General features: G+C 34.1%; 1 protein-coding gene across 1 annotated transcript in view; it reads right to left on the bottom strand.

The window, feature by feature from the left end:
- Positions 1–1124: 1124 nt before the first annotated feature.
- LOC119835892 (facilitated trehalose transporter Tret1-like) overlaps positions 1125–15105 on the bottom strand; it is a 32974-nt gene continuing 18993 nt past the window's right edge. Inside the window, exons 3-14 of the mRNA XM_038360992.1 lie at positions 9900–10004; positions 9328–9530; positions 7496–7651; positions 7069–7152; positions 6788–6875; positions 6317–6447; positions 5634–5843; positions 5307–5375; positions 4656–4754; positions 3813–3958; positions 2774–2894; positions 1125–2544 (exon numbers count right to left, since the gene is read on the bottom strand). Coding sequence (XP_038216920.1) covers positions 2458–2544; positions 2774–2894; positions 3813–3958; positions 4656–4754; positions 5307–5375; positions 5634–5843; positions 6317–6447; positions 6788–6875; positions 7069–7152; positions 7496–7651; positions 9328–9530; positions 9900–10004 — 1499 coding nt within the window. The 3' untranslated portion in view covers positions 1125–2457. The remainder of the gene's footprint in view (positions 2545–2773; positions 2895–3812; positions 3959–4655; positions 4755–5306; positions 5376–5633; positions 5844–6316; positions 6448–6787; positions 6876–7068; positions 7153–7495; positions 7652–9327; positions 9531–9899; positions 10005–15105) is intronic.

Here is a 15105-nt window from a genome sequence, read left to right as displayed (position 1 = left end):
AAACGTTAAAACTTGTATTTGGGGAATTAAAGGAACGTGTTCGGTAAATGTATTATTTTAAATATAACGAAGCTTTTAGGAACTACCGATACACACGAATGTACTATATATTTTAAGTTAGGTATCAAATGGACAACATTCCATCCATTTGAAATGTAATTACTTTTATATCTACTATATAAAAATAAGTCGGGTTTTCCTTCCTGACGCTATAACTCGAGAACGCACGAACCGATTTCCATGGTTTTGCATTCGTTGGAAAGGTCTCGGGCTCCGTGAGGTTTATAGCAAAGAAAATTCAGGAAAAATTTCAACAGAAAAGCGGGAAAATCATTTTTCACATACAGCCATCTGGTGGCGAAACGGAGTTCGCCGGGTTTGCTAGTTATTAAATAAAAAATGCAAATCTTTACGAAGTCTACCTAACTTTTAGATCTTTACTTTACTAAGTATACTAATTATTCGATCGAGCCCAGGAGGGTGGAGAAGTTATGCCTCCCTCGAATAAATCGCGACGTTCAACTTGTGTTACACTACAGTTTTTCCTGCATTGGTATAGAGTTATCTGATGTGGAGTTTTGTTCTTATTTATTATTATATTTTTGCAACAGCGCCATCTATATTTGATTTTATTTGATCCTGAGAGTAAAATATGGCTATCGTCACGTACAAAGTGTAAATCTGCTGTATTATCAAATTTATGTAATATTTTTTAAAAGCTACGTAAACTTATATTAATAAACCAATAATCAACCCCGGCTTCACCCGTGGTACGTTTTTTTTTCTTTCTGTAAAAACAATTCTTGTGCCTTAACAAAATCGTAACCGAAAAGGCCAAATTAGTGCAGCCGTTCTAGTTATATGATTAGCGTGTTAGTGAGAACAAATCGCGAGAACGGCTCGATTCCATTTGGCTTTTTATTTTTATTTATATAAATTCCAATCAATTTTACATTATCGTGCAACTTAGTCTTTTTAATTCTTTGTTACATTTCAGTTTTAAATATAGTTTGTACTAAGTATGCGGACACACCCCGTGTGTATACCTTTTATGAATTTATTTAACGAGATGAACAATTAAAAAATTTGTGATGGGAACAGTGGGAATCAAAACAAACAACATCTCAATACAATAATTTTAATATTTACAAATTAGACTTATCTATATAAACATGAACTCATATAATACAAAGTAGCTGCATTACAATGCGCTCGTTTTGTGCATAGGCATATAAATATAAAAAAATACAATCTATTATTAAATTAATAAAGACTTATACTAAATTATTAAATTAAACATTTTAGAATTCATTAGGTGCAACTGTTACAACATACGTCCAATGAATTCAACTATAGATGCACAATACACACACATACAAAAGAACCCTGTTTCAAATAATTATATTCAAGCTGATGATACAATAATTTCCCTAAAATTATAAATACTTGCGGTATAGCAAAAAAAAAAACGCAACAAAACATATTCGTAAAAGAGTTTCTGATGAGGCAATTGATATTTGTAGAATATGTAACCCTAGAATAAAATGAAATTGAAAATAAATTTTTTAAATATTAATTTATACAAAATATTTAAAATTTGAATAAGTTCTTATCCCTAAAAGTCCGAATACAATGAATCGAATCGAGCGCTGAGCAAACTTGCTTGCGACAGCAGGTATACTAACAGCTTATGGTAGTCTCTCACATCTGTCTGTACGCTTTTACAGCCAGTTTCATAGCTTCGGTATATGTTTTTGTTTAGCTTATCTATCAATTAATAATACCAAATTCATATAAAATGGATATCTACTTTCCTTTGTGACGTACATAAATTTATTTAGTTTTTGTGCTTGTATAAGAGCTCCTGACAATAAAAATAAAAAAAAAACATAAAAAACCTTTACGGTGAAGTGCTTAAAATTCACGCGTTTGACAGACGTTACAATTGAAAAAGAACGAATGCATTTTCCCTCTCCAAAATCCTTATCGTGAGGATATTATGTATATGTATTTCTAATATTAAACACATCAATAACTTATTATCTACCTTCCTACGTCAACTATTCTTGTAAATTTATAAAGTTTGAATTTACATTAATATTAAGTTTTGATTTAATATAAATAGCTAATATAAATATTGAAAATTAGTAAATTACTTAAAAAATATAAAATCATGATCACAGACAATTTATGACACAATCCAATACTTCTAACAAAATACATGAACACGACAATTATTTACAATTCTTGTCAATTTAACGTTGTTAACAATGTTTTTAATTATCTATGCTAATATTTAAACAATTTTATGAAAAGAATTGTCAAAATGTAAAAAAATAAATACTTTAACGAAAAAGTCAATTCTAAAATTAATTATCTATACACAGCACAATTCTAAAAAGTTAAATATAAGATTTGCTAACGAGACTGAGTCAAGTTCGATTTCAAATGCAATAATTAAATGTACGTGGCGTCTCCCTCGAATGTGGGGTTGGTGGTGCCTTTTAACTCGCTTATTTTCGTTATCTCTGGGGGAGGTCGTCTCTGTAAACAATTTGTAATGTAATATATATTTATTTTTGTATTATTTATGTGCATATAACACATGACAATTGTAAATACAACAAGCATCATACTGTCATTCTTTTTAGATTATTCTGTTATCGATGTTCAATTGAATAAACTTTAAAACAATTGAAGATATCGTTAACGAATGACCATTAAATGTAAATGTACTCATCGTTACGTGGTTTATTGTTAGATATGTCGTTACCTTAGAGCGGTACACTTTGTTCGCCAACTTGCTCAATCCCGCGAAGTGATTCTCGATATCATTCAGCTTTTTCCCCTCGGTCTCCGGCAGGATGAAGTAGAACACTACGCAGCCGCTGAGGCTGGAGAGATATAGTATTGTTTTAAACCTTATAGAAAATGTGAAAGGAGCATGTTTCAAGAGTTATTTATTTAGTGAAATTTTCTACAAGATAATATATCAGAGATTGGTATTTCAGTATCTGAGATATGCATATAATTTGCAAATAGTTTGTTCGACTATTTTCTTAATTATTTTATAATACTTTATTGTACAACATAGAAAGTGAAGTTTATAGAAAATAATGGCACAATGACATTTCGTACAAAAGGCGGCCTTCTTGCTAAACATCAATCTCTGCCAGACAACTGTATTATAGTATCTTACTTATAGAAAATACATTGTAGAAGGTTGACCAAAGTTCTAGTCATATATGCTATTTACACGCTATATAAACAAAACAAAACAATAAAATATTATAGCAAGCAAACACAAGTGCAGACTTTTCCTTTACTTTAACGGTCCACTGGGACCGATGCGACCGGAGAGATTATTACGCAGCAGTGATTTATCGTGCTTTCCGGGATTCCGTATCATTGCACTTTAATTATTAGTGATGTATCTATCGAATAGGGATGGTTCAAACGATTGAATTAATTATTTTTAACAATTCTAAATTTAGCTTTTATTCTTGCTTCTTTGCTATCTCTAAACTATATAATCTATACTATACATATAAATAATAAATACTATATTAAATCTCCAATATCCGCGAGAACATAGAATTTAACTATACTTACCAAATTATGTTATCATAATATTTTTTTTCTATCCGATCCGGGACGAAAATAAAAGGGGTAATGGTTTAGTCGCGAAAAAACCGCTAGCTTATACTCTATCATACTGCTTATAATTTAACGCATTATTGCAATGTAACTGTACACTAAACACAAAAACAATTGGCTAAGAGAATAGAACAGAGAAAGTAAAAAGGCCGCACCTCACAATACCATAAAGGCCGTACGTGCCCCAAATGGACAGAGTATCCACCATGCTGATGTACATCTTGTTGGTGAGGAAGCCGAAGATGTAGCCGACCGCGCTGGCCAGCCCCGCGCCGCCCGCCCTCGTGCGGGCGCTGAACACCTGCCAAACATTACCCATATACTAAACAATAAATACCATAAAGTAAGTAATTATTATTTTTTTCAAAAATTGCACCGACGTCCCTGGGAGGTACCTTTCCAAAACAGGACAATCCTATTAAACACAAAAGGTATTCCTCGATAGTTTGAAAACTCAAGAAGTCCTTACTTTCATTTTATATTATTTTATAGGATATTAAAAGAAAGTCAATAAATTATTTTCTGGTCACCAGTCCTTGATAAGAGTACAAAGAGTGAAATTAAAGCCGTTTAAACATAAATTCGTTCAAGTTTGAATTTAGTTCGTTTAAAATAGGTAAAAATCAAATCTATACGAATCGCTTACATAAAACATACAGGTGAAGAAATAAAACCGTGTTAATAACAAAGAATCTGTACAAGTAAGGACGCTATAATGTGTTTTGTGTGATTGGTTATTTCGTGCGTCAATTTCTATTCCACGTATCTCTGTTACGCAGCTATTGTTTTTTTTTTATTGGAATTTAATTGGTCTGGTAAAAAATACTATTATTCCGATCATTAAAGAAAAACAATGTGTAGATAGTAGATACTAATCTATCAGTTCATTTCCCTTCAACTCAAACTCTATTTTCATTCTATCATTTTTATTTAAAGTAAAAAAGCGTCATAATTTGTTTAAAATAATTCAAAATCAGTTTATAAATTAAATTATATACTTCTCCAATGAGGATCCAAGGCAGCAGTCTGATGCCGATGTGGGTAATCAGGGCTAACAGCATCAGAAGAGTTGTGGGAATCCATGCAGTCGGATTACTCTGCACAGAGAAAACATTTTAATTTCAATTTATTATTTATTTGCTACTCGTATCAGTGTAGGGCAGGAAGTTAAAAAAATACATAAATAACATAAAAGTCACATACTCGTGATATTTATATCAACGCCATCTGTGATTTTTTGTGCGTACTATAATAGTTACTTGTTTACAACAAACATGCTATGAAAGGCACTTACAATTTTCACATAAATGCACAAGGTGGCAGTAGTAGTGTGATATCTGGCAAACGCTTTTTTTTTAATTATGTTAGTTACAAATACATATAACAGACTTCGATCATTCAAACTACTCATCGCCTGATACACAATCCTATACAAAAAAGAAATTAAAATTCTCTTTTAATATGTTTATCTTAATTCTAGTGAAAAGTAGGAAACGTTAAGGCAAAACCGTCGACATACGGCGTTGTCAGTTTAAAAACGCTCGTAAGTCGTAATCGTATTATTCCAAGAATTCGGAATTAGATTTTTTTTCAAATAGATACAATCAAGAAACTCGAAACAAAGAATCAAGAAACAAAGAAGAACTTACCGAAGCCATAATGCCGCTGCTAGCTGTAGTAGTAAAGTTTACGATTTCTGGTACATCTTTATCGGCACTCTGAAAAAATATATATTAATGTCGGCTGTTTTAATAAATTTGGTAAAATACTATTTAGATACAGAATTAAATGAATGATGGTTTCTAATTATGGCTAATTATGGCTCTCTAATTATGTCATATAAACTATTTGCAAATTGTAATGAGAGCTTATAGAATGTATCTATAAATTAATAGATAATAATTAATGTTATTGGTGTAAAGTTGTGTTGTTGTTCCGTCTTAATGATAATTATAAATAAACAAATAACCACTTACCGTAATAATGTACGCGTCGTAGGATGCGACGAGCAGGCAGACGAGGCCGGCGCCGGCAGTGGACAGCAGCGTGAGCGGCCGCTTGCCGGTCCAGTGCACCAGCGAGACGGAGGCGCACGAGCCCGCGATCTGCAGCACGCCCAGGATCAGCGTCGCGTAGTACTTGTCGATCGGCGCCTCCAGCATTTGGAATATCGATACGGAGTACGTCTGGGGATTTTGTTGTGGTTTAAAGTTACCTTAGTCTCACATGACAATAAATCATTTTTGTTATTGGACGCGTTGTGATGCGCAACTATGTCCGTTGGTTGGTTTCACGTTGGATTTAAGATTATAGACATTTACGAAGTCGGTTTTGTTACGTATTTGTTATATATAAGTTCGTGTCACCGGGTTGTATAATACAATAAATAAATAGCATTCTAAATGCAACAATGCTTTTTGATGAAATCTTTAAGTGTGGTAGCTACTCATATTGAGATTCAACACAAGGAAGATTTTCTTCGGAATTTTTCGGAGCGAATTAAACAACGTTGGCAAATATAACATATCCATTATCCTGGTAACAAAATTCTACTTTTCATCCGGATGCAAATTCAAGATTCGTCTGGACCCACATAAATTACGTAGTCAAACTTTTTAGTTAACATAAAAAGCGGATATGTATTAAAAGTAAAAATTACCTGCAACGTGGTCATTCCGCTAAAGTGTCCCACGAAGAACGCGTAGGAGACCAAAAAGAAGGGCACCAGGAAACTCCTCTCGGTGTAGAGAGACATGCGCGCCAGCAGCGTCTCCTCGTCTCCTTCTGCCTCTGGAGGTTTATCCGAGGGTTAATATGGCTCATTCTCGATCTCTAATTCAAGAAGGCAACTCTTATCTCTATCCAAAAATCATAGATTAAAATCAATTCTTGAGTCATAACTCATAGGTGTTTCAACTAATACGATTTTCAGTCTACATTCAGTTTTATTATCATAGTACATGTTTTCATTACTTGGTCAAATAAACATAGTCAGCTTTTGTATTTATATTTTATGGAATTGTTTATAAAGTTTTTCAAATGGAATAACTGACGCAACATAATGATATCCATTAAAAAATCAAATTAGAAACGGCTAAAAGGACGTGGCGAAACGAAGAACTGACAATACCTTTCTTTTTCTTGTAAAGAGCCTCTATGTCCCTCAACTCAGCATCTACGTTGGCCGCGGCAGTCCAACCGCGGAGCCATTGCAAGCTCTGGAAGCAAAGTATGATATGTTATTGTATTACACCTTTGAGAAGAAGCAGTTCACTTTAATCAAGTCAAAAATATTAAATTAAAAGCTATGAATTAATAAATGAATTTGCGAGTGTAACTTATTGAAATTTTAATGATATAGATCGCAGAACTTTAATGTAATGTTTGTTAGAATTGATTATCTTCTCTCACCTGTCTCGCTTCGGAATATCGTTTCTTAGATACAAGCCAATGTGGAGACTCGGGCACGAAGCAAAGAGCGACTACTGCTAAAATCTGTCAAATTGTACACATTCAAAATATTTTATATTTACAGAACAATATACTTTCAGAAATTATATCTAAAAACACACCGTTATAGGTACCTATGTACTGCGTAATAAGTGTATCACAAGGGAGTTAGTAAGAAGTGCACGGCTAAAGCCATACACTTCTAACTACTAACAGACAACATATAAAAAGTTAAGGTTATTGACGTGTAGCCATGAGTGCACTTAAAAATTCTAAATCTAGCGCAACAAAAACAAAATTTGCTCAGTTCAATACAAAGAATCATGGACAAATGTGACATGCGTCTACCCAAACACGTGTTAAGCATCTGTCTGTGCAAGGTTCTTACCGTGAATACGATATTGACGAGGGCCACCGTCCGCCAGTACAGCAGCAGGCCGAAGAGGAACTGCGTGAACACGCCAATGATGATGCACATGGAGCTGGTGGCAGACAGCGCGCCGCGCAGGTGCGGCTGCGTGATCTCCGCTACATATGTCAGCACCTACACGGCATAGCCTTCACGTTATACATATTCGTAACATAATAATGTGATCAAAGGTGATTCACAATCAATTGCTAATACAGCAACATATCATAATGTATCCTCCCAATTGAATGAAATGTATTTACTGCGGAGAAAACCTCTACAGTGTGGTCAATAGCCCTATAACCTCATAACTATCTTCAGCTGCAAAACATTACGATTAAGTCGTTCCATGGCGTCATGAATGTAAAATAAACTAAAACAGCTTCGTAATTATGATATTTGTATAGTACTTAAGGATGAGGGCATGGTATTCTGATACATTTTAATTTGAGAACAATAGATGATGCATCATCACGATACTAGTTAGAAACAACCCACTGCTAATTGCTCGTTTATGTAGATGTCTTTATATCATTTTACCCAACGTTTCTGGGATGATTTTGCGTAGTCAAAAGCAGGCTATTGCATGTACCTAAGTAGATTTTATATGAAGTAGTCGAACATAATGAGGCTTCTGTACATCTCATCTAATATGTTAAAAGTGTGTTAATGTGTATTTTAAATTTATATTCAAATATATAATTTATGGTTAACTAGAGAGAGAAATAAGACATTCACGTAGATTGCGCAATCCGCTGGCTATTTAATGGCCACGTGACACAATGAGACCTGCCAAAGGTTGCGAGATACTAAATTTAGTATTAAATGCTGTGATGCTGATCGTTGCATAATGCTGTAGCGGATGTTACCTTTATCACGATGGCCTCGTTCAGCCATTTGTTTGTGTTTACTAAAATGTGCAAATTGCACAAGGTGATGCAGGGCCCAGATAAATTGTAGTTGTTAATAGCCCAACTGGACACAGGAATTTCATCAAAAAGAAGCACGAGGTCGCGTTCATATATTGTTTCACAAGAAACGGAATGTCACTTGAAGCGAGGCGGTTAAATTACTGTGCAATGATTCTTTAGCAGGCTCTGCTTCAACATTGTTGTAACAACATAACAAACTCGTTCAAAAACAAGCTTAGCAAAGCCGCTGCACTTATTTTTAACCCCCGACGCAAAATGACGTCGACGTATGTCTGTGAATATCTCAATGTGGCGTCGTAGCTCTCTAACGGATGGACCGATTTCGATGTGTTTTTTTTTCATTTCATGAACAATGAACATACGCAAAAGTTGAAGAAAAAAATGTCGTGTTAAGTATATTTCACAACTCCGTCAATGCGGGTATGTGATGAAAGCTTGAATAAATATATACATACACTATGTTAAATTGACAATTCAAGATGGCCGACAACACAAAATGGGGTCGGGAGCTATTTCAGCAGGGACTTTAGAGTTTTGATTCTTGTATGTTCTGAAGAAACGAAATTTAATTAATTTATTATTTACTAGCTGTGCCGTCCGTATCCCGTAGGAATATCGGAATAAAAAGTTGCCTATATGTTATTCCAGTTATCCAGCTGTCTACGTACCAAATTTCAAGGCAATTGGTTCAGTAGTTTTTACGTGAAAGAGTAACAAACATCCATACATCCATACAAACTTTCGCATTTATAATATTAATAGGATACTATTGCACTTGAAAAGTGGATTCTTTTATGAGAAATCCGTGCACGCTCATGTTTACAATAATTCTCCTGCTGAAGTATCTCCGGCAGAGATAGAATAGTGATAGAAACATACGGGCGCCTCCAGGAGACCACCCGCTAAGCCCGTCAAGATGAGCGCCGTGTACAAGTGCGAGGTGGTCTTGGAGAAGTGGAAGATCAGCCAGGCGATGAAGAAGGGCAGGTTGACCAGCTGCATCGCGCGCCTCCGCCCCAGCGGTGACGTCACTGATCCGGACAACGCACAGCCTATTGGCACCACTATGAGGTTTATGGAACCTGTAGAGGAAGACAATAGTATCAACCGACTTCAAAAACAGGAGAAGATACTCAATTCGACTGTATTTTTTAAGCTGGTGCCTTGATTTAAATTGGTAAAAAAAAAAGCTTTATTCTTAAAAATAAGTTATGACATTACAAGCTGACGAAAAGCTTATTTTAACCGGATTTCTAAATGTGTCCTTCGATACCTACATTTACGTTAAACCATGATATTATATAAGCATTGGGATAAAGATATGAGAAAATGAATTCTTTAACGTGCTGTGCACTACTAAAATACCTATATTACAAACATTATTTTTGCAATTATCAAAATATACCTATAGTAATGCATAATTTCAGAAATTATAGAGTATAGTAACTTACTTATCCATGATATTTCTGAATTTTGCAAGTGCAGTATCTCGCCTTCCATTGGATCCTTGACAGCCGGGATGAGAATGGTGGGGAAGCCCAGCGTCATTCCATATCCTGGTGATAAAATAAAACACATTTAAGTTACTTGAATACTTATTCGTAACATGACAAACACCGCGACCAACGCATTATATTTTAAATACTTAAACTAACAGTGATTATCTTATGTTAACAAGCCTATCTAGTAGAATATATATTTATTTGTAATCTTAATCATAATCACGCGTTGCGCTTGTGTCTGCTGCCTAATGAGACAGCGCCCTTCTTTTTGACAATAACACACAGAGCTGTGTTATATTATTATCATTGACACTAGGATAAGTAAGGAATTCCTTACTTATCCAAAATATATGAAGTATCTGCCACTTTCGAGGATATAATATATCATATTATTCTTCATACCGTCAATATGTTTACAGGTAAAAAAGTATATCCTTACTTCTAACTAATTTTTTTTGACGTGACAACGTCTTAAATTAGGTTGAGTCTCGGAGTCACTCATGAAAAAGTGTAACGCCCGGTAACGTTACGATGAGTCACCGAACTATGATCGGTCCGCCGCGCGCGCAGCACTAGAGAATTAGGCGCATTGAATCGGCGCGTGCTTGTGTCTCTGTCTCTGTCTTTCTCGAGCGTTCTTGGCGTTGGAAAAAAAGACGTTGTCACGTAAAATCTTCGCCCGTAAAACCGACTTTACAGGCAACCATATTTTTTGACATAATTTATTCTATTCGAATGTGTTCTAGTGTACCCATGAACATTCATTAATTTATGATGAAAAATATGTGATACGATTCAAAATATTTAAACAAGTATGTTTTTGTTTATTGTAATTATTATTTAATCTGTGGTCATTCGATTCACACAAAGTACTGCCTCGTATTATTATCTATTCTATAATAGTTGGACAAAAACATCCATTCATCCATTCATCCGCATGTCAACAACCTTCAGGGTCGCTTGTGATGAAATAGTATGAATCCAGCTTATTTCATTGTACTTGTAACTAATTGCTTCCAACACTTCTATGGGGGTACTCGTGGGGCATGCCACGGTCATTATTACAAAACAATGGTGGTTTTGACGTGTCAAATTTCGAACAAAGACACGAAATGCTTTATGTGTATAAATGTAAATTTATTTATTTGTACGATTTTTTAAAAATTGTGAATTTTCAAAAGTTAATTTCAATGTTGTACTTGATGGGGGAAATATAATTAATTACTCTTTTCACAATAACGTATATTAATCATGTCTGTCTGGCTGTCGGTACGTCTATCACTAACTGTATTAACCGTAATAGTTGGACTGTTGAAATTTTCAGAGATATTTTACTTGTTGCTATACAAATACAAATTTCTTGTGATTAAATCATTTGTGAATAAATTTAAAAGTGCATAGATGTGAAGCTATTGACCTGAAAGTTTTTATTTTGGAAATCTAAATAATATATGTTCGCAATTCTCAACTGAAACTTGAAATAATAATAATTCAAATTATATTATCATTTTGAACATTTATTTCGTAATAAATACCGTCTTTGTACATATAGGTTTGTTAATAAAGCGCGATATGTTGAGTTCATAAATTGAAAAATTACAGAATGGAGATAACAAATCGAGAAAAATAACAAAGAATTTATTCTCTATGTGTACAAAATTAAATGTTTTTGAAATTAATCCACATTAAACTGATTGATTTGTTTACTTTAACACAGAGGAAGTCGGTCAGGAAATAAATGTCAAGAGCGTTCGGAACCGGTCACTTTTGTAACATGTCTCCTTGCTATTTATACCACATTTAAAAAAAAGTGCAGATTCAAACTCAAACTGAAATATTTATTTATTTGATAAGACTTCTTATAGAAGCAGGTTTGAATCGTCATAACATAGTTAACATTTACCACCGGTTCGGAAAGCAGTTTCTACGGAGAAGATTCGCGTTCCATTTGTAATAAATTCATTGTGTCACCTTAGTCCTTACTAAGGAAATTGATTGTAATTTTTACATTGATAATTACTGGTCAAAGTTTTAATAGTCGTTAAAGTGAAATTAATCCAAATAATATACGTGTGGATTTTTACAAAAAAAAATAAACATAACAATTGAGCTGAGACAAAAGACAATACATAGGCCGTAAGAACTTTTAGTAATTTCACAATTTCCATGTACTCCATCGCAACATTGTAATAGTTTTATATTAAGTCAGTAGATAAGTTTACTGCTGTTAAGAATTTTACAAGATTCACACGTATTTATATCAAATAACCTACATTAATTGGACCATTTATATATTAGTAGGTAGGTAGTAACGTAAACAGACATACAAGTTCAGCTTCCTCGCCGGCCTGCCCTTCCGGTCGTTACTGAATAATTGATAGATTCCGGTTCTCAGCAATTATACCTAATGCCCGTGCCCTAAACAGTTTCTAGTTCTTTAAGTGGTCAGAGGCCGAGACATGTATAATTTATAAATTGCCACTTTCTGTTATAAATAAAGATATTTTGGCCTGGAATTTCAATTGTGTTGAGTAAGCCAATATGAAAATAAATAAAATCTTCATTTTACCAAAACATTATCTAAATTTATCTATTTTTCATTTTACAAACGTTTTCGTTGGAAAATATTCCCAAACAGTGTCCAGGAGTGTGACGCCTCTCGTGATTAATTATATAATTTTTATCGGCCTTTTTTGAATTGCTAACATCAAAATAAATCGATTCTACATATTAAAATCAATTGCAATTTGTTATGTAATACAGTGCTATAAAATATTGTGATTAATGAAAGAATGAAAAATACTTACTCTAGATACTGAAGGTTATTTAATTGTATAAAATATACTGTTCATAAGAAAAATAAAAGAAACCACTTTATAAGAAGGAAAAGGTACTTAACGAAAAATTAGGGATAAACACTGTAGAAGAGTTCCCTTGAAGGAAATCTTTGCAAGCACCCTGGTTGCAGCAGCCATGTCAAGATGGAGGTTATGGGAGCTCATTTATAGTTAAATCTATTTACCAATTTTCGTGTCTTTGCTGCTCACTGTTCAGAGAGTCCACTATCCACCTCCAGACTCTATTATCTGATCAGCCTATTACTACTAGATCATTGTATTTTTACTGAACTTACATAAGGAAGCAATTTATTGAATCGAAAACCGAGAAGTAGGTAAGTAATTGCTTAAAAGATTTTTTTATATTTGGTTACTTTTTCTCGATGTCCTTGAGATTCCATCATCAGATCCTGATTTCATCAAAATGGGATACCTCAGGTGTGTAGTTACCCTTTTGAACTAAAATCAATTTTTTTATCGGAAAACCCTTGCGAAAAAAAGATAAAATGTACTTAATGAATATTGTAAAAAAACGCACACACTTTAACAATAATTCAACGAAATTGTCTCACTTGCTCATAAACACAAGTACGTAAGGAAATTATTTAGTTCTGGCGGGAGGATCATAAGATAAAGTGATGAAATTCTAGTACTGTCAACGATCCTTGATAAGTATACAAAGTTTCAGTTATTAAATTTGTCATTAAAGTTTTTGCTTGTAAAATATGCAGGCAAAGCTAACAAAAGTGTGTTAAAAAAGTGTAAAGTGATTTTTTTCTTATAAGTAATAGACTGCATAAGAGAATGCAAAAGAGACATTTTATATGCTTTCAAACCGTAGGTTTCTAGAATTTGACAGAAACTTACAAGGTTTTTCAAGGACATGGTTATGTACTAAAGCACATTTCGGTCAATGCCTTTTCCTTTATAATGCTTTTTGTTTGGTACAGTTACGCACAATAGTTAATTTAATCACACTAATATAACTAATATAACAAATATGATAGCTTGTTTGTTTTGATATGTGTCCGTCAATCAACATACTGAACGAATTTTGCTGAAATTTGGTATACAGACTGGGTATGAGCTGACTTGGGTGGTAGGATACTTTTATTCCCGATTAAAAGCCCCCTTGGGATAATACAGGATTCTTGATATCCGGGCGGAGCCGGGACGAGCGACTAGTGAATAATATGTAAATGCAGTACCGTTAATTTTATGTTATTCTCTCATAAATAATTAGCTCGGTGAGCAAGGCTAAAGTAAACGATGTACAGTCGCGTACGAAGGGAGCGTACCCTTGAACCGGACACTTCACGTTCTCCTTCAAGCGTGTGCGTTCCGTTGGAACTGGTACACTCATCTTCAAAAGTTCATTGTTTAAATAAATAGAATTTGTCAAAGAATACTATTTTGGCAGACTAATTAGTAGCTCGTTCGTGAGATTAGGTCTAGTTTACCGAGCGTTTGTTTTGCCTCGGTCGTTTTCTTTCTATTCTAGATGACTCATTCGGATTTGGGTTGACTGATAAGGAATGAAGGATTCAAGGAGATATTTAAAAATAATTGGTGGCCTTTAAAAGTGACTTTGTGAGGTAATGTGAGGAGCCTTCCACCCTTCTCTACATAAATTACAAGTGTGCCAATGTTCACACTCCTCATTCAGCGCAATTTTCGTAAAAAGGGTTACCTATCTAAGGGGTACCTACCGACAAAGTTGTTGCTTCACGATTTAATATATGAACAACCGGCTTTTAGTATTTTTCAACATATGTCACCATATTAATGTATGCACCTTCTTTCAAATTTTCACTAAAAGTATAAAGAATAAATTAACGGGCCACAGTTGAGACATCGTAAGTCAGCCACCGGCCGTATGCCTCACCTAGGAATTGATTGTGTTAACGTTTTTATAAGATAGATTGAAGTGTTCTTCACCGTGTAATATTTTCTATAGGACAGTGTACCGAGATGCAATGTAATGATTGCACTATTAGCAGACATTCCGATTGCTCAAGGTACTGTCAACTTGGAACACGGAAATAAACAGTTTCCCGTTTTATCTAAGACATTAAGATCGAATTTCGCATATGACATTTTTTTTAAATCAACAATCCGCACATGCATTTATAATATCAAAGAAGAATATCTATCTATTTGTTTTTCCGATTTCAACTTTGGACGTTGTATTTGAGGCCAAGAGGATTTTTGAAATCAACCCTGAAATTACTGTGGTTAAGAAGGTCGAATCGCATGATAATATGCAGTGTATTTGTGAGAATCAGGGATGGTTCAACGTTCGTGCTGGTTCACTCTAT

This window comes from Zerene cesonia, chromosome Z (genome assembly GCF_012273895.1).
Source record: "Zerene cesonia ecotype Mississippi chromosome Z, Zerene_cesonia_1.1, whole genome shotgun sequence".
Classification (NCBI taxonomy): domain Eukaryota; kingdom Metazoa; phylum Arthropoda; class Insecta; order Lepidoptera; family Pieridae; genus Zerene; species Zerene cesonia.
Note: the sequence above shows the minus strand (reverse complement) of the source record. Positions and strands in the feature narration are given on the sequence as shown.